Source organism: Arachis ipaensis, chromosome B4 (genome assembly GCF_059453495.1).
Source record: "Arachis ipaensis isolate K30076 ecotype BB chromosome B4, ASM5945349v1, whole genome shotgun sequence".
NCBI lineage: Eukaryota > Viridiplantae > Streptophyta > Magnoliopsida > Fabales > Fabaceae > Arachis > Arachis ipaensis.
In genome coordinates this window covers 67,335,835-67,353,786 of record NC_142439.1, presented here as the reverse complement: position 1 = coordinate 67,353,786, position 17,952 = coordinate 67,335,835, and the positions used below count along the sequence as shown (strand labels likewise).

The following is a 17,952-nucleotide window of genomic DNA, read 5'->3' as shown; positions in this document are numbered from 1 at the left end:
GGCGTAAAACGCCAGAACTGGCACCAGAATTGGAGTTAAACGCCCAAACTGGCACCAAAGCTGGTGTTTAACTCCAAGAACAGCCTATGCACGTGAAAGCTTTAATGCTCAGCCCAAGCACACACAAAGTGGGCCCCAGAATTGGATTTCTACACTATCTGCACTTAGTTACTCATTTTCTGTAAACCTAGGTTACTAGTTTAGTATAAAAACTACTTTTAGAGATTTATTTTACATCTTTGGATCACTTTTGATCTTTGATAATCCTTTGGCACTTTTATGTTACATTTGGGAGGCTGGCCATTCGGCCATGCCTAGACCTTTTTTCACTTATGTATTTTTTACGGTGGAGTTTCTACACCCCACAGATTAAGGTGTGGAGCTCTGCTCTTCTTCATGAATTAATGCAATTACTAATGTTTTCTATTCAATCACGCTTGATTCCATTCTAAGATACTCACTCGTACTTCAATCTAGAGAATGATATGATCCGTGACACTCATCATTATTCTGAATTCTATGAACGCGTGCCTGACAACCACTTCCGTTCTATCTGAGCTCAACGTAGTCATTGGACGACAGCATGAGTACGTATCTCTTGGGTACCTAATACACGGACCGAGTCCTTGAGATTAGTATCTTTGTGGTATAGGATAGAACCAACTAGCAGCATTCCTGGGATCCGGAAAGTCTAAACCTTGTCTGTGGTATTCCGAGTAGGATCTGGGAAGGGATGACTATGACCTACTTCAAACCTGCGAATGTTGGGCGCAGTGATAGTGTGCAAAAGGATAAGGGTCCTATTCCGACGCCAGTGGGAACGGACAGATGATTAGCCGTGCGGTAGCTGTACATGGTATTTTTCATCCGAGACAAGAAATCCGACAGTTTTTAGCCGTGCAGAGATCGTACCTGGTATTTTTCATCCAAGAGGATCATACAGCTTGCCATGGAAGGGAGCACGCATGATTGGAAGAAGGCAATAGGAAAGCAGAGGTTCAAAAGCAACAAAGCATCTCCAGACGCTTATCTGAAATTCCCACCAATAAATTACATAAGTAACTTTATTTTATTTTATGTTTTATTTATATTTTAATTATCAAAACCTCATAACCATTTGAATCCGCCTGACTGAGATTTACAAGGATGACCATAGCTTGCTTCAAGCCGACAATCTCCGTGGGATCGACCCTTACTCACGTAAGGTATTACTTGGATGACCCAGTGCACTTGCTGGTTAGTTGTGCGGAGTTGTGAAAAGTGTGTATCACAGTTTCGTCCACCACTGGTCATGGAGATATTGCCTTTCAGTCACGAATAAAAAGTGGGATCCCCTCACGGATATGGCGCCGGGCACACTCTCGTGATACTCTGCCTTAGACCTCACATCTCAAAATAAGTAGGATAAACTAACCATCCTTTCGCCACCGCCGTGACCTCGACAAGAGGGACTAACCAACCGTTCTTGCCAGGCGCATAATTTCTTATCAATCTCAGTATAAAATAGTAATTCAGTGGTTTTCAGAAATCATTTATTTAGTACTCAGTAGTTCAGCATTTCCACAATTGGTATTAGTAATCATCAATACAATACTTCGCCTTCTCACTCAACCAAATCCATCCTCAGTACTCTAGAAACCTAAGTCTCCGTTTTCTAAACTTTTGCAAGAAAATACCTCATTGAATCCACCTAGAACCTTCTCTATGTTTTGACACCTAAAAATAAGCTAAAGAGTCTTAGATAAGTGTCACGGAAGTTTACAAGCTTGCCGGGTAGGTAAAACAGTTGAAAACAAGATTTTTATTGAAAAATAAGGCAGTGTGCATATGCATCGAGTTGTGCATACGCACTCCCCCAAAGAGTTTTCTAAAAGTGTACGTACGAATAGAGGTATGCGTACGCACAGTAAGTAAAAGTTTCCATTCTTCGTACACGCACATATACGTGTGAACACCTTCAACAAAATGCACCTCCCAGTGTGTGCGTGCGCACGAGGTTGTGCGTACGCACAGCTTGAAAATTTCGCAGGGTGTGTGTGCGCACCAGAGTGTGCGATCGCCCTCAATAGAATGCATGTCCCCTGTGTGTGCATGCACGCACATTTTCAAAAATGCACAGGTTGTGCATGCGCACAAAGGTGTGCGTGCGCACACAAGCCAAAATTTATAATATCTGTAACATCACAAAAATCATATTTTTGACACCAACTTCCAACAATCATATCTTCCTCCACAAAATTTGGATTTCTACAAAGTCTATACCGTTTTAAAGCTTTTTTAATTATCTTCAATTTGATATAAAATTTATTCAATTTCAAAAATCATATCAAAAGATATGATCCATCAAACTTCACCCAAAAACTGGTTTTTACCAATGTTTACTAAGTTCTTAACACTTTAAAATTCATAACCAAACCAATTCAAACCCTATTCCATCTCACCATAAAACACTACCAAATATTATACTTCACCTTTCCATCACATTTTAACCAATTCAACACCTATATCAATCAATTCCACCTCTATAACCCAATAATTCCATAAATTGCACATCAATATTCAATATTAACAACTTACACCAAATCTCACTACTCATAAGCTTCATTTATCATACCTGTTCATACCCCAGGTCGAGCTACGCGACCCGGGCTGATTAAAGACAAAACGGCCAACCTCCTCTGGTCTGGTTCTCCGACCTCTTCTTTAAAAGAGTTCGGCCAAATCGCTAGAAAGAGCCCAAAGCAGGCCCAAACGAAGGGACACAGCCCAATCTAAAGGCAGCTAAAGCCTAGAAAGATAAAGGCAGTTCCTCTTAAAGATAAAGATGACTTCACTTGAAGATAAAATAAGATAACTAACTTATTTCAAGGAGGATCACTCAAACACTACTATAAATACACTGGAGAACCCAAGTATAACTCATGTTCTGATTATACTAAAAACCTGCCTAAAGCACGTGCTAACTTAAGCATCGGAGTCTCTTGCAGGTACCACCACCCTCCGGTGACGAAGGATCAGCTACACCGTCAAGTCCAACAAGTCAGACACAACAGCTCCGGCCACCACCGCAGATCTCGTCCGAGATCGACCTACAATTTTAGGTAACCCTCGGAACATTGGCGCCATTGCCAGGGAACCTGGAAGTCATTCCATCATCATGGCGGACAATCTTGACAACGACCACAACTCTGATTTAGAAAATAGAACACCGCATAAAACGCGGACATCACATCAAAGGATACACCCCAACCAAACGGAGACAAACATACCCCAAATACATAAATATTAGATGCCCTCCAAGAACAGCAGAATCGTCTCAAGCAACTCGAACAGGAGGCCGAACACCAACGCGAAGCTGAAAGAAACCTCCAGAGAGAAATTAGGCGACACCGAGAGTTAGAAGACAAACTCCTAAAACTCGAGGCCAACCTTAAAACCAAAACCATTCAACCTGGTCATGAGGACAGCTCCCACAAGGATCAAGATCCCTTCACAAAAGAAATCATGAAAGCTAAAGTTCCAAGGGATTTTAAAGCCCCCGACATGGCCCCATACGACGGAACCTCCGATCCAAGCCATCATCTCAGCAATTTCAGAAGCAGAATGTATCTCACTGACGCCTCGGACGCTATTCGATGCAAAGCCTTCCCAACTACCCTAACAAAGACAGCAATTAAGTGGTTTGACAGTTTGCCTTCTAGATCCATCACAAGTTTTGATGACTTAGCCAAAAAGTTTCTTGCCAGATTCTCCATCCAGAAGGACAAAGCTAAACACACACCGAGCCTATTAGGGGTCAATCTAGGAGATCAGGAGAGTCTTCGCAACTACATGGAAAGATTCAACAAAGCATGTCTGGACATACAAAGTCTGCCAACAGAAGCAGCCATCATGGGTCTCATCAATGGCCTGCGAGAAGAACATTTTAGCCACTCCATATCAAAAAAGCATCCCACATCTTTAAATGAGGTACAAGAACAGACAGAGAAATACATCAATATGGAGGAGAACTCTCGACTAGAAGAGACCTCAAAGCCTGGATTCTCCTACCCATCTCAGGACAAGGATAAAGAGTCCAAGAAAAAAGAAGATCAACCCGGAGAGAAGCCTAGAAAATACCACAATTACACCCTTCTTTGGGTGTCTCTTGTGGATGTTTACCGAGAAATATGCCACACTGAGAAGATCCCATCACCTCGCCCAATCAAAAGCAAAAAAGGAGGAGGAAATCGGACAGAATACTGCGAGTACCACCGAATCTATGGACATCCTACCAACGAATGCGTCGACTTAAAGAATGTCATAGAGAAATTGGCAAGAGAAGGGCGACTAGATCGGTACTTAGCCAACAAAATGGATGAATCAAGAAAAAAAAGAAGGGACGACGAGGTCGGACGAGCTGAACGACCACCTCACACCCCGGAGAGACATGTTCGTATGATAAATAGAGGATTCGCAGGAGGAAGGATTTCAAAATTATCTCGCAAAAGGCATCTTAAAGAAGTATATCATGTTGGGGAAGGAGAGAGGTCATCCGACCTTCCTACTATTACCTTTACCCAAGAAGACGCAGCAGGCATCATCCCGGGACATGATGATCCCATGGTCATTACTATCATATTGGCCAACGCAAATCTCCACCAAAAACTGGTAGATCAAGAAAGCTCCACAGATATCTTGTTTAAATCCGCCTTCGACAAACTCGGCCTACAAGATAAAGAGCTCAAAGCATATTCGAATAGCTTGTTCGGACTGGGAGACACTCCAATCCAACCACATGGATATATCTTACTACATACGACCTTTGAAAAGGGAACCCGGTCAAGGACACTCAACATAGACTACATCGTAGTGATAAACCCCATTTTTAGGGTTTATCTTGTGTTGAATTTAGAGGATTTTGTCAACTTTTCTCCCATGTATCCAATGAAATAGCATGGTTTTGTAACTTCTTTAATTGTGCTTAAGAGTGAAAACATGCTTTTTAGGTCTTAAAATAACTAAATTTAATTCACCTGGATTCCATTAGATACCTTGATATGTTTGTTAAGAGATTTCAAGTTTAGGAGGCAAAGATTGGATTGAGGGAATGAAGGAAAAGCATGTAGAAATGGAGAACTCATGAAGAAATGAAGGAATTACAAAGCTGTCAAGCCTGACCTCTTCGCACTTAATCGACTATAACTTGAGCTACAAAGGTTCAAATGACGTGATTTCAGTTGCGTTGGAAAGATAACATCCGGGGCTTCAAAATGATACAAAATTTGCTATGGTTGCATCGCGTTTAGGGATGAGCACATGCACTGTACGCGTACACGCCGATGTTGCACGTGACTCACTTAAGTGCAACTCGTTGCCAGCGATTTCAGGAGCATTTTGGGCCCAATCCAACTCATTTCTGATGCTATTTAACCCAAGGATTGAAGAGGGATGACACACCTAGTCATCATTAGTGTAGTTTAGATTAGTTTTGGAGGGAAAGTTAGTTTCTAGAGAGAGAAGCTCTCACTTCTCTCTAGGATTAGGATTAGGTTAGATCTAGATTAGGAATTCTTAGATCTAGGTTAATTTCATGCTTTAATTCACTTTTCCTTTTGTAATTCTTCTTCTTCTACATCTCTTCTCTCTAGTTTAGCATTTAATTCTTGTAATTCTCTACTTTATGTTGATGCACTTTTATTCTTCCCTTTTCTTTTTAATGCAATGCATGTTTTGATTTCCTTTATTGTTCATTTTTTTTGTTGTTGTTTAACTCCTTGCAATTGAGTAGTGTAGATTACTTTCCTTGCAATTAATAATTCTTTCCTTTTTGTGCCTTCCAAGTGTTTGATAAAATGCTTGGTTGGATTTTAGAGTAGAATTTAATGCTCTTGGCTTGGGAAGGTAACTTAGGAAATCCTGAGTTACTAATGTCCAAGTGATTGATGATTGGGAGCCATTAACTCTAATTCTCATTAATTCAATTAGTGGAGAGCTAGGACTTATGGACTTGGATTGATATAGCTCATTTGACTTTCCTTTACTACTAAGTTAGAGGATGATTTAATGGGATTGATCCTTGCCAATTCTCATGTTGTGGTTAGTGATAGGGATGGAGATCCTTGACCACCAAACCTTGCCAAGACCTTTTTAGCCATTAGTTTACTTCCTTTCCATTTACATTTCATGTCTCTTATCTCAAAAACCTCAAAACATACCTCATAACCAATAACAAGAACACTTTATTGCAATTCCTAAGGAGAACGACCCGAGGTTTCTCTTTGCATGGAAGGCCGCATACATGCTAGGCATAGACCCCAAACTAATGTGCCATAAACTGGTGGTATATTCAGGATCTTAGCCAGTGCAGCAGAAGCGTAGGAAGCTCAGACCGAAAAGGTCCCAAGCTGTGGAAGAACTGGTACAAGCCTTACTGGAGGCAGGATTCATAAGAGAGGTCAAGTACCCACTATGGCTAGCCAACGTTGTCTTGGTAAAAAAGTCACACGAGAAGTGGCGGATGTGCACTGACTACACCGATCTCAATAAAGCCTGCTCAAAAGATCCCTATCTGCTCCCAAATATAGACACTCTAGTGGATGTCTTCTCTGGATACAAGTACCTCTCCTTCATGGATGCTTATTCAGGATACAATCAAATCCCGATGTACCCACCCGATCAAGAAAAGACCCCATTCCTAACCCCAAAGGCAAATTACTGTTATGTCGTCATGCCATTCAAACTCAAAAACGCAGGAGCTACCTACCAAAGATTGATGAATAAGGTATTCAAAGACCATATTGGAAAACTAATGAAGGTGTATGTAGACGACATGTTGGTAAAAACACAAAGTGAGGCATCATTACTGCCCGACCTCACCAAAGTATTCGACACCATAAGAAAGCATGGTATGCGACTTAATCCCATAAAGTGCACCTTTGCAGTAGAGGCTGGCAAATTCTTAGGTTTCATGCTTACACAAAGAGGAATTGAAGCGAAGCCAGATAAATGCCAGGCCATAATGGACATGAAAAGCCCGACCTACGTCAAAGAGGTACAGCAGCTCAACGGAAGGCTGGTAGCTCTGTCCAGGTTTCTAGCCGGGTCAGCCATAAGATCTCTTCCCTTTTACGCCATCTTAAGGAAGGGAAAGAGGTTTGAATGGATGGTAGAATGCGAGCAATCCTTCCAGGATTTCAAAAAAAATTTGGGACAACCACCCATCCTTACCCGACCACGGAAAGGAGAAGCACTCGTATCATACCTCGGAGTAGGAAATCGAGCAATAGCTTCAGCACTAGTTAGAGAAGACAAAGGTAGGCAACAACCCATCTAATTCATCAACAAAGCTCTACAAAGGGCCGAACTAAACTATCAAAAGATAGAAAAATTTGTCTACGCTCTCATACTTACTTCTCGATGATTTTGCCCATATTTTCAAGTTCATACCATCAAGATTCAGACCAACCAGCCCATAAAAGGCATTCTACAAAAGACAGACTTAGCTGGAAGAATCCTATAGTGGGCAGTCGAGTTATCTGAGTTCAATCTTCAATATGAAGCTCGGACGGCCATCAAATCACAGTATCTGGCCGACTTCATTGCCGAGTACATTGACACCCCGGGAACTTCTACAAAATGGAATCTCTACGTAGACGGCTCTTCAAACAAAACCGGGAGTGGCGCAGGTGTGATAATAGAAAGCGATCAGGGAACCCAAATTGAACTCTCCCTAAAGTTCGAGTTCCCTGCTTCAAATAATTAGGCTGAATACGAGGCATTACTAGTTGGTTTGAGGCTGGCTAAGGAGGTTGGAGTTCAAAAGCTTATCATCTTCAGCGATTCACAAGTAATCACCTCACAAATAGTAAGGAGCTACTAAGCTAAGGACCCTACTGATGGGTTAAAATCGGAATTCCAACACCTAAAACTCACCGGCAAGTGTACCGGGTCGCATCAAGTAATAATAACTCACATGAGTGAGGTCGATCCCACAGGAATTGAAGGATTGAGCAATTTTAGTTGGGTGGTTGATTTAGTCAAGCGAACAAGAGTTGATTTGAGTGATTTGTATCCAATAGAAGCTAAATTGCATGAAATATAAAGGGAGAGGGATAATTGACAAGAATTTAAAGTGCAGAAGAATTAAAGGAGCCGAATCTTAAAGTGCAAGTAATATAAATTGCAGAAACTTAGATTGCAAGAAATATAAATAGCTAAAACTTAAAGTGCAAGAAATGTAAATGGCTTGAATCATAAAAGGATTTGGGAATTGGGATTTCAGAAATTAAACAAGAAAAAGTAAATGACAATCAGTAAAGAAGTAGAAGAAGAATTAAGATGCAGCAGATTTAAGCAAGAAAAGGAAAATTGCTTTGAAAATAAAATAGAAAGTAGAATACAGCTCAATTGCAGTAGCTAAAGGGAAATTGAAGATCTCAGGGGTGGAAAAGACTAGAAAACAAGTCTAGATCTCAAATTCTTCCTTGATCCAACAAGAAAAATTGCAAAAGAAGTAGAAGGGTAAATTGCAGAAGAAGTAAAAGAAAGCAATAAACAGAATTTGGATTCAAATCACAGTTTCTAGAATTATGCAGAAAACAAACAAAGAGATCTCAAGGTGAGATTGAAACAGAATTTCTTCAATTCTTCACCCAAGATCCAAAACAAGGATGAAAAGGGGAGAGGCAAGAACAAAGAAGAAGAGAATTCAATCTTCTCCTCAATTTCCAAACCTCTAAAGCTAGAAATTAAAATTGACAATTCAAAAGTAAGCAAAAGCTCCTTTCTAACTCAAACTAGCTTCTATTTATACACTTCCTATTTTTGGATTTTAGAACTTGGAGTGGGCTTTTTAATTTGGTGAAGAATTGAATTCAAATTGAATTTTGGTCCAATTTTGGCCCATGGGTGCTTGCTCCCAGTAGTATGCTCAGCTCCTGGGGAGAGCACAGCACTCATGACTTGTGTCCTTGGACCTTTGTAACGTGCCAAGCTTGTGTGCAGCATCAGGGTAGCACTCGGCTCTCCTTGAGAGTGCAGCATCCCTTGCTTGTGTTGCCTTGTGTGTGCACCAAGTTTTCCTGGACCGTGTCAAATTGTTGTGCTCAGCTCTCCTTGAGAGCGCAGCATCTTTGCTTGAGGAATGGGGTCCCAGCTTCGAACCATGGTAGAGACATTTAGACCAATTTTTTTTGTGAAGCAAAGAGAGGTAGTGCCTTGCTTTGAGTGGAAGGCCTCAAGTTCGAATCCTAGTGCCATGTTGGCTTATTTTCCTTGCAAGTAGTGTAAGTAGCGCTCCTTGTTGTTTGAGTGAGGCTTCCACTTCGATTCCCAGTGAATGCATTTTGAGGAGCCAATTTTTCTTATGCCCATCAATATAAGGTAGCGCTCAGTTAAGTAAAACAACTGAGCGCCCTTGCCCCATTGGAGTAGCGCCTTCTTGTTATCCCTCAGGTGCAAGGTTCAAGTCTTGGGGGATGCATTTTGGCCAATTTTGGCTTATTTTCCTTTGTGAGTAGCGCCTCTTCCTCCCTCTAGGTCATGGGTTCGAACCTTGTAGCCTTCATTATCAAGCATTGCTCCTTGCATTTATTTTGTATGAAGCACAATAATGCTCTTGGCAAGAGCTGAGCATTGTGCTTCTTCCCTCTCTTCCTTGGTTCATTATAGTGCTCAGAGAGCGTAGCATCCAAGCCTTGCTTCCTTGGAGAGAGCGCTGTGGCTTTCCTCCTTCAATGTGCCACGTTTCCTTGTTTCTTTTGCCACACTTTTCTCTTCCTTGGGCCACGCTTCTTAGGCTACGCTTTCTTGTTTTCTTCTTTTCTTCACCTACAAATAATCAAAACAACCAATCAAAGTATCTCCAAATTCACAAGGTTTATAAATCATTCAAAAACCAATTAAATTTAGCTTAAACCTCATAATTTAGTATCAATTAAAGGGTGGTTGATTGATTCAACAAAACCATGCAATTCCACTCCAAACCACTTACTTACAATGCAAGAAAGTGCATAAAACCTAATGAAACAAGTGAAAAATGCTTGAAAAGTTAGCATAAGATGACTTGTCATCACCTACCATGAAAAAGTACCTGGACAAAACCAGAGAACAACTCGGACAAGTTGGAGAATATGAGGTCCACTATATACCTCGGGAACATAATGCTCGAGCTGATGCACTCTCAAAACTAGCCAGCACCAAACTAGGGGGCAATAATAGAAGCCTCATCCAGTAAATACTGCAAAGCCCATCAATCTCGGAGGAGAAAAAGGTCCTAGCCATATCAGGTCAGGATCAAGGGTGGATGACCCCCAGAATCAACTACCTCAAGTCAGAGACACTCCCCACAGATAAGAAGGAGGCAAAGAGGCTAATGTGAGAAGCACAGTACTACACCATAATGGGCGACATCTTATATAGGAGAGGGATCTCAACACCCCTCCTAAAATGTATACCGACTTCCAATATAAGGGAAGTCCTAGAAGAAGTACACAGCGGCATGTGTGGTAACCACCTGGGGGCATGAGCTCTTTCCAAAAAGGTACTCCGGGCAGGGTTCTTTTGGCCAACTTTGCAAAAGGAAGGAACCGAGTTCGTCAAGACATGCCCACCATGTCAAAAGCATGCTAACTTCCACATCGCCCCACCAGAGGAGCTCATCAGTGTAACATCACCTTGGCCGTTTGCAAAGTGGGGATTCGACCTCCTCGGACCCTTTCCCCAAGGGTCGGGACAAGTCAAGTTCCTCATTGTAGGGGTAGACTACTTCACAAAATGGATTGCGATATAGCCCCTAGCTAATGCCACTGCTCAAAGAAGTTGGAAATTCTTGTACAGAAACATCATTGCAAGGTTTAGGGTTCCTCACTCTATCACCACAGACAATGGCAGTCAATTCACTGACACAGGTTTCAGGAAATTGGTAGCTGACTTGAAAATAAAGCACCAGTTCACATCCGTAGAACACCCACAAGCCAACGGACAGGCAGAAGCTGCCAATAAAGTCATACTAGCTGGGTTAAAATGGAGACTACAGGACGCAAAGGGAGCTTGGGCTGAAGAGCTCCCATAAGTCCTATGGGCATATCGGATAACTCCACACTCCACCACAGGATAATCACCCTTTCGATTGGCTTACGGAATGGAGGCAATGATCCAGTAGAGATCGAAGAAGGATCCCCCATAATGATCCTGTACAATGAAAAGGCCAACTCCCAAATTCAAAGGGAAGAACTCGACCTACTTCCAGAAGTCCAAGAAAGAGCTCAAATTAGAGAGGAAGTATTAAAGCATCGAATGGCCTCAAGATATAACCAGAAAGTAGTCCAGGGAAGTTTCGCCAACAACGATCTCATCCTAATCTGAAATGACATCGGAGCAAGTCGATCAGGAGAAGGAAAGCTAGCGGCTAACTGGAAAGGACCTTACCGAGTTGTAGAGGTACTGGAAAAAGGCTACTACAAGGTGTCCGACCTCGAGGGGCGAGAGCTACCAAGGTCATGGCATGCCTGCAACCTAAGAAGGTACTATAGTTAGAAGATAATAAAGATCTTAGGACAAGGCACACTCTTTTTCCTAAAAATGTTTTTTAATGAGGCGCTAAGCCAAGATCTACAAAATTGCCCGACTTAGAAGGGTAAGCACCCACATGTATATATTCTTGTCTATATGCCTATTTTCTATTTGAATAAAGTTTTTCAGATTCTCCACAAAGTTTTTCTACCAAGACGCATTAATCTAGGCGCAAGAATTCATCGCCCAATTATGACAAAATCGGCAAAATGAAAACCAAATTCATCGTCCGATTACAACAAGGTCGGCAAGGTGAAAACCAAATTCACCACCCGATTACAACAAGGTCGGCAAGATGAAAGCGACAAAAATAGATTAATGCAAGAAGTTATAAAAAGTAATCCACAGAAAGAGGCCTGACGAGGTCTGATTAAAAATGGACTACAAAAAATAACTTAAGAAGAATCGGCAAGAAGAGGTCGGACCAAACCGATCAATGCGGCAAAAGTTATAAAAAGTAATCCATAGAAAGAGACTTGACGAGGTCTGATTAAAAATAGATTACTAAAAATAACTTAAGAAGGACCGACAAGAAGAAGTCGGGCCAAACCAATCAAAGCGACAAAGTTATAAAAAGTAATCCATAGAAAGAGGCTTGACGAGGTCTGATTAAAAATGGGATACTAAAAATAACTTGAGAAGGATCGACAAGAGAAATCGGACCAACCAAAAGCGTGTGCTAAAAGGGACACATATCTGCCCAAAAAAGCCACGACTCCATGACAAGACTATCAAAATTGTTCAGACTCACTAAAAAGGCTTCTATGAGAACACTAAAAAGTTATCGGATAAATCAGCCCCAAGGATCACCCCGACAAACAAAAAGAGGTCGGACAGCAAGGTATCGACACTCTACAAAGATCCACAGAAGTCGCAAAAGGTCAATCAACACATCAAAGAAACACGGCTATTATAATAAGAGCATTAAAAAACTCAGAAGGCCACCCGAAAGTCGACCTCAAGAGTTCAAAAGTGTTTCTATTTTTTCCAAAATAAAGTTGCTAAGAAAAGCAACTGAATGTCAAAGAAAGTTGCACCACAAAAAATTAAAAAGACCAGAGATCAAAAGCCCACAAGCCGGGCTGTACAAATACATAAGAAATCACAAAGGGTCCAAGGTCTCATCGGCAGCAGCATCCTGAGTAGAAGAGGGAGGGATGGTCTTCAAAGGGGTTGCATCTATAGTCCCATCCTCTCGATTTAAAATTTGAACATCAGGATCAGACTCGGGGTGGCCGACCTCAGTAGCCGGGGTTGAAGAAGTCGTAGCAACAGAAGCTTTTACTGGCGGCACAGGGGGAGGACCTTCCTCTTCATCCTCATCCGGGGCTGGAACAATCTTACCATCCTCTACGATGTTGTCCAAACTAAAAAGAGTCAGGTCGAGTTCGGGAGCAAGAACTCGAACCTGGGCTTTCAAGTTCTCATAGGCATCGGTCACACTACCCACAAGATGGCCCTGGAGCTCAGTGTAATCAGCATGGGCAGACTCCAGGCTCTCCCTGGTCTCCAGCAGCTCGCCATAAGTATGAATATAGCTCTCTTTATGCTTCTTCACTGTCTGCTCGGCCAGATTCGCAGCAGCCTCAGCAGCAGTAGCTCGGGACTTCTCATTTTCCACATCCAACTCTAATTTTTCCACCTTCGCATTTAGCTCATCCTTCAGCCCTTTGATTCTATCAAACTCCGACTTAGCATCCTTCATAAAGGCCTTCATTGCATGAACGGGAGAATATTAGATCGTACGGAACAAAGCCGCACCCATATGAGCCATCTGAACACTATTACTGGTAATAAAATCCAGGTGGTGATGGATGGACACATCGTCCATGGAAAGTCGGCCATAATGAGCGATCTGATTATCAACAAACCCCACAGCATCAAAATCAGGGGCATCCAAGCATACGGTTCAATAGTCTTCTACCTTTTTGGAGGAGGACCGGCAGCAGGGGAAGAGGCAGCACCAGAGGTCGGCTGGGGAGGATCAGAGAAAATCACATGAACTTGAGGAGTAAGAATAATCTTCCTCAGTCCAGAAGTGCCCGTGGTCGACTTCCTCGAAAGGACCTGAGAGGATCCTTCCCCTGAAGCCTTCGCCGAGATGTTTCGAGCGGCTGTTGCTTTCTTGGCCCGTTTAAAGGCCTTCATGGACTCTGTGTTCTTCACCATCTCTGAAAAAGAAAGTGATGAACGAACTCTTGATGGTTTAGAATTTAACTAATGAAGTCTCGTTGTGAAGTATAGTTTCCAAACCAATCAAGAATCCTTTCAATCAAAAATTTAAGTTGTCACAAGTAACAAACCCCAATGAAAATTAACCGAAGTATTAAGACTCCGGGTCATCTCACGAAGAGTTACAATAAAATGTATGCTTATTGGCTATGAAGGGGTAAGGGGGTTGTTGATTGATAAGAGGGACAATAAAATAAATGACAAGAAAAATAAAGAGAGCAAGTAATTAAAGAAAGCAAGTAATAAAGAGAGGCATTCATGGCAATGGATTGAGATCATAGGCTTTCTATCCTAGTCATGCATGATTAATTCGCCTTATTTAGTTAACTCACACATCGGGAGAATGTCAAACAAGACTAATTAATCATATCACAAATATAAACAAGAATTTATCTCATTACGTCAACTCCAACAAATAGGAAGAAAGTCTAACGAGACTAGCTAATCTCAATCCAAAAGTCCTAACTAACTTACTAATTAAACTAGCAAAAGATTAGCGTCAATGGAAACAATATTCCATAAGTCCTAATCAACTCACTAATTAAATTAGCAAAAGATTAGCGTCAATGGAAACAATACTAGCTAACAACTCTAGATCACCAACATGAGTTGGGTTTTCATGACTCAAGATTACCCAATCACTCTTTCCAAGCCAAGAATGCTCAAAATCTACTCTAAAGACTAACCAAGCATTTTATCAAACACTTGGAAGGCATAAAAGGAAAGCATAATGAATGACAAGAAATAGTAAAATCTATCAACTACCAATTGCAAGAAAAGTAAATCAATAATTCATATCATCAATTAAAAGAACATCAAACATAAAATTGCATTAAAGAAAATTAAGATCCATCAATTGTTCATAAACATAAAAGGGAGTAAAATAAGAAATTAACAAGAGAAAATACAAGATCAAAGACAATAGAACAATAAAACATAAAGAGAATTGAAATCAAAACAAGAATTAAAAGAGAAATTTGAGAGTGATTAACATAACTCTATCCTAATTTCTACCCTAAATCTAGAGAGAGGAGAGAGCCTCTCTCTCTAGAATTTTAACCTAAAACATGATAAAAAAACTACACTATGACTACTTCCCTCATTCCCCCTTCAATCCTTGGGTTCAATAGCATCAGAAATGGGTTGGATTGGGCCCAAAATGAGGTGCAAAATCGCTGGGGGCGATTTCAATAAAGTGGGCCACGGACAGCATCGGCATGTGCGCACCCCTGAACGCGAAGCAACATATGGCAAAATTTATATCATTTCGAAGCCCCGGATGTTAGCTTTCCAACGCAACTAGAACCGCCTCATTTGGACCTCTGTAGCTCAAGTTATGGTCGTTTGAGTGCGAAGAGGTCGGCTTGACAGCTTTACGGTTCCTTCGTTTCTTCATGAGTTCTCCCACTTTGCATGCTTTTCTCCTCTCTTCTTCCATCCAATACTTGCCTTATGAACCTGAAATTACTCAACAAACATATCAAGGCATCGAATGGAATTAAAGTGGATTAAAATCATCAATTTTAGGGCCTAAAAAGCATGTTTTCACATTTAAGCACAAATCTAGGGAGAATTACAAAACCATGCTATTTCATTGAATAAATGTGAGAAAAGGTGATAAAATCCCCCAAAATAAGCACAAGATAAACCACAAAATCGGGGTTTATCAAATCTCCCCACACTTAAACTAAGCATGTCCTCATGCTAAGAATAAAGAAGGACAAGAAAAGGGTATGAACATTTATTCAATGCAAAGAAACTATATAAACCTATCTACATGCATGCAACTAAATGAAAAATGATTCTACCTACTTGGTTAAAAGTAAATCAATCTCCAAGAACACGTATGAACAAGTAGGGCTATGATCATATGATGATTCATGAATCCTACCAATTCAAATATCAAAATGAAGTTCAAATAGACTTGCAAGAAGAACGCTCATGAAAGCCGGGAACAAGGAATTGAGCATCGAACCCTCACCAGATGTGTATCCGCTCTAGTCGCTCAAGTGTATAGGGTCGATCACTCAATTCTCTTCTACTCTTGCTTTCTAAGATTTATTTTTCATCTAACAATCAACAATTATTCAATGCATGCATACATTCATCATGAGGACTTATTCATAGGTTGTAATGGGGCTAGGGTCAAGGTAAGGATGCATATGGTCAAGTGAGCTTGAAATTTGTATCTTTGATTAGCCTAAGCTCTCATCAAACACATATGACAACCTATACAATTCTAATACACAACCTAGCTACCCATGATTCCCACTTTTTTTTTCATACTCATGCATTCTCTTTAATTAACATCCCATATGCATTGATTTTTATTGAACTTTACCTTAGGGAATTTTTATCCCCCCACTACAAGAAAAAGGGTCTGTCGGCACACTTTTTTCTTGTCACGCTTTTAAAGCGTGCCGAAAAGTGGTCTATGGCCACGCTTTTATGAGGGTGGCCACTCATTTGTGATTTGGCCACGTTTTTTTTTGCTACGCTTGAAAAGCGTGGCCATAGAGAGAAATCGGCACGCTTTTACGAGGGTACCCACTTACTTAAAATTTGGCCACGCTTTTTTACTGCCACGCTTGAAAAGCGTGGCGATAGATAGAAATCGGCACGCTTTTATAGTGGGTGGCCACTGATTCAAAATTTGGCCACCCATTTTTTTGCCATGCTTAAAAAGCGTGGCCATAGAAGGAAATCGGCACGCTTTATAAGCGTGGCTATAGTGTGTTTATTTTGGCACCGTAAAAAAACGTGCCGATAGAGTTCTCTCCCCTAAAATTTAGTTTCCCACTTATGTTTTTTTCACACTTAACTTTTTTTTTCCCTAAGTTTTCAAATTTTAACCCTAAATGATAAGTTTTCAAATTTGTACACTTAACTTATTTTTAATCCTAAATTTTAAGATGACTTGTGATTTTATTTTTTTCACCATTCAATATTTTTTTTCTTTTTTCAATATTTTTTTTTCATTACAAAATATGTATTTTTTTAATAATTTGTTTATTTTTAAATCACAAAACTTTGTTAAAGTACACCTAATTTTTATGTTACCAAATTATACTTAACAAAATTAGTTTAAGATAATTTGATTAATTTTACAGTTTTTACATTGTATTAATAATTAGTTATTTAATATTCTTAAAAAATATAACAAATTATAATTTAGAATCAAAAGTATTTAATGTAAATTCAATATTCATATTTAAGCTAAATTTAATATCAAAGTATGAATTAAAACTTTAAATGTTATCATTTGAATTTCTTGGTTTCTTTGGTTTTGAATTTTTGATAATAGTTAGAACAGAGTTAAAGAATTCCCTTTCAAACCCTAAAATCTTTTTAACCCTAAAATTCCCTTTCAAACCCTTATTGCGCCGTCACTTCATCTTCACTCTCGAACCCAGCAGCTTCCTTCGGCGTCCATCGTCATCTTCATCACTGGAACCCAGCCTCATCTTCATCTTCTGGAACCCAACCCTTCATCGCACCCAGAAAACCCTAACCTCCATCACGCCGCCATCTATCTCACTGGTTCGTCGTTGTGTTAGCCAGCTAGCCACTCCTTTTGCTGTCCTTCTCGCCGTTCTGGTCGTCGTGCTGCTCGCCACTCTCTGTCGCGGTTCTGCTCGCCTCTCTCTATCGCGGTTCTGCTCGCCTCTCCCTGTGGTACATGTTCTTCGTGTGATTAGGTCAAATTGTAAATAATTAAAGGCCAAATATTCATGTTGGAGCTTTATGGGATGTGTGATTTTGATTTTTGATGTGTTGTTTCTGTTTCAGGTGAAGTACTGCTCTGAGAATAACAAGAGGCTTATTCACTTCTCTAATTGTGAAGTGTATGGGAAAACGATTGGAAGCTTTCTCCCCAAAGATAGTTATGCTTCTGTTGATTGGAGGGAGAAGGGCGCTGTCTCCCCCCTTAAGGATCAAGGCCAATGCGGTTAGCACATTAAATTAGGGTTTAATTTTGATGCTCTATAATATTAATTCCCCTAAAAGAATTTGATTTGATGTTTTGGGTTTTGTTGTGAAGGGAGTTGTTGGGCATTCTCAACGGTTGCTGTGGTGGAAGGGATCAATAAAATTGTGAGGGGGGAGTTGATATCTCTGTCAGAGCAAGAGTTGGTGGACTGGTTCTGGTAATGCTTCTAAACTTTT

General features: G+C 40.6%; 1 protein-coding gene across 1 annotated transcript; it reads left to right on the top strand.

Annotated features, from left to right (window-relative positions):
• Window positions 1-17,037: 17,037 nt before the first annotated feature.
• LOC148567776 (uncharacterized) lies at window positions 17,038-17,952 on the top strand. The gene is made up of 3 exons (XM_088485742.1): window positions 17,038-17,460; window positions 17,575-17,734; window positions 17,828-17,952. The coding sequence occupies exons 1-3, from the start codon at window positions 17,038-17,040 to the stop codon at window positions 17,935-17,937; spliced, it is 693 nt and encodes a 230-aa protein (XP_088341868.1). The 3' UTR covers window positions 17,938-17,952.

What these genes read in the sequence shown, in the direction of transcription:
- LOC148567776 (XM_088485742.1), top strand. Translation starts at nt 17,038, where the DNA reads ATGTTATCATTTGAATTTCTTGGTTTCTTTGGTTTTGAATTTTTGATA. An exon ending in TCTGCTCGCCTCTCCCTGTG is followed by an intron (nt 17,461 to 17,574) that starts GTACATGTTCTT and finishes TTTCTGTTTCAG; the next exon opens with GTGAAGTACTGCTCTGAGAA. An exon ending in TAAGGATCAAGGCCAATGCG is followed by an intron (nt 17,735 to 17,827) that starts GTTAGCACATTA and finishes TTTGTTGTGAAG; the next exon opens with GGAGTTGTTGGGCATTCTCA.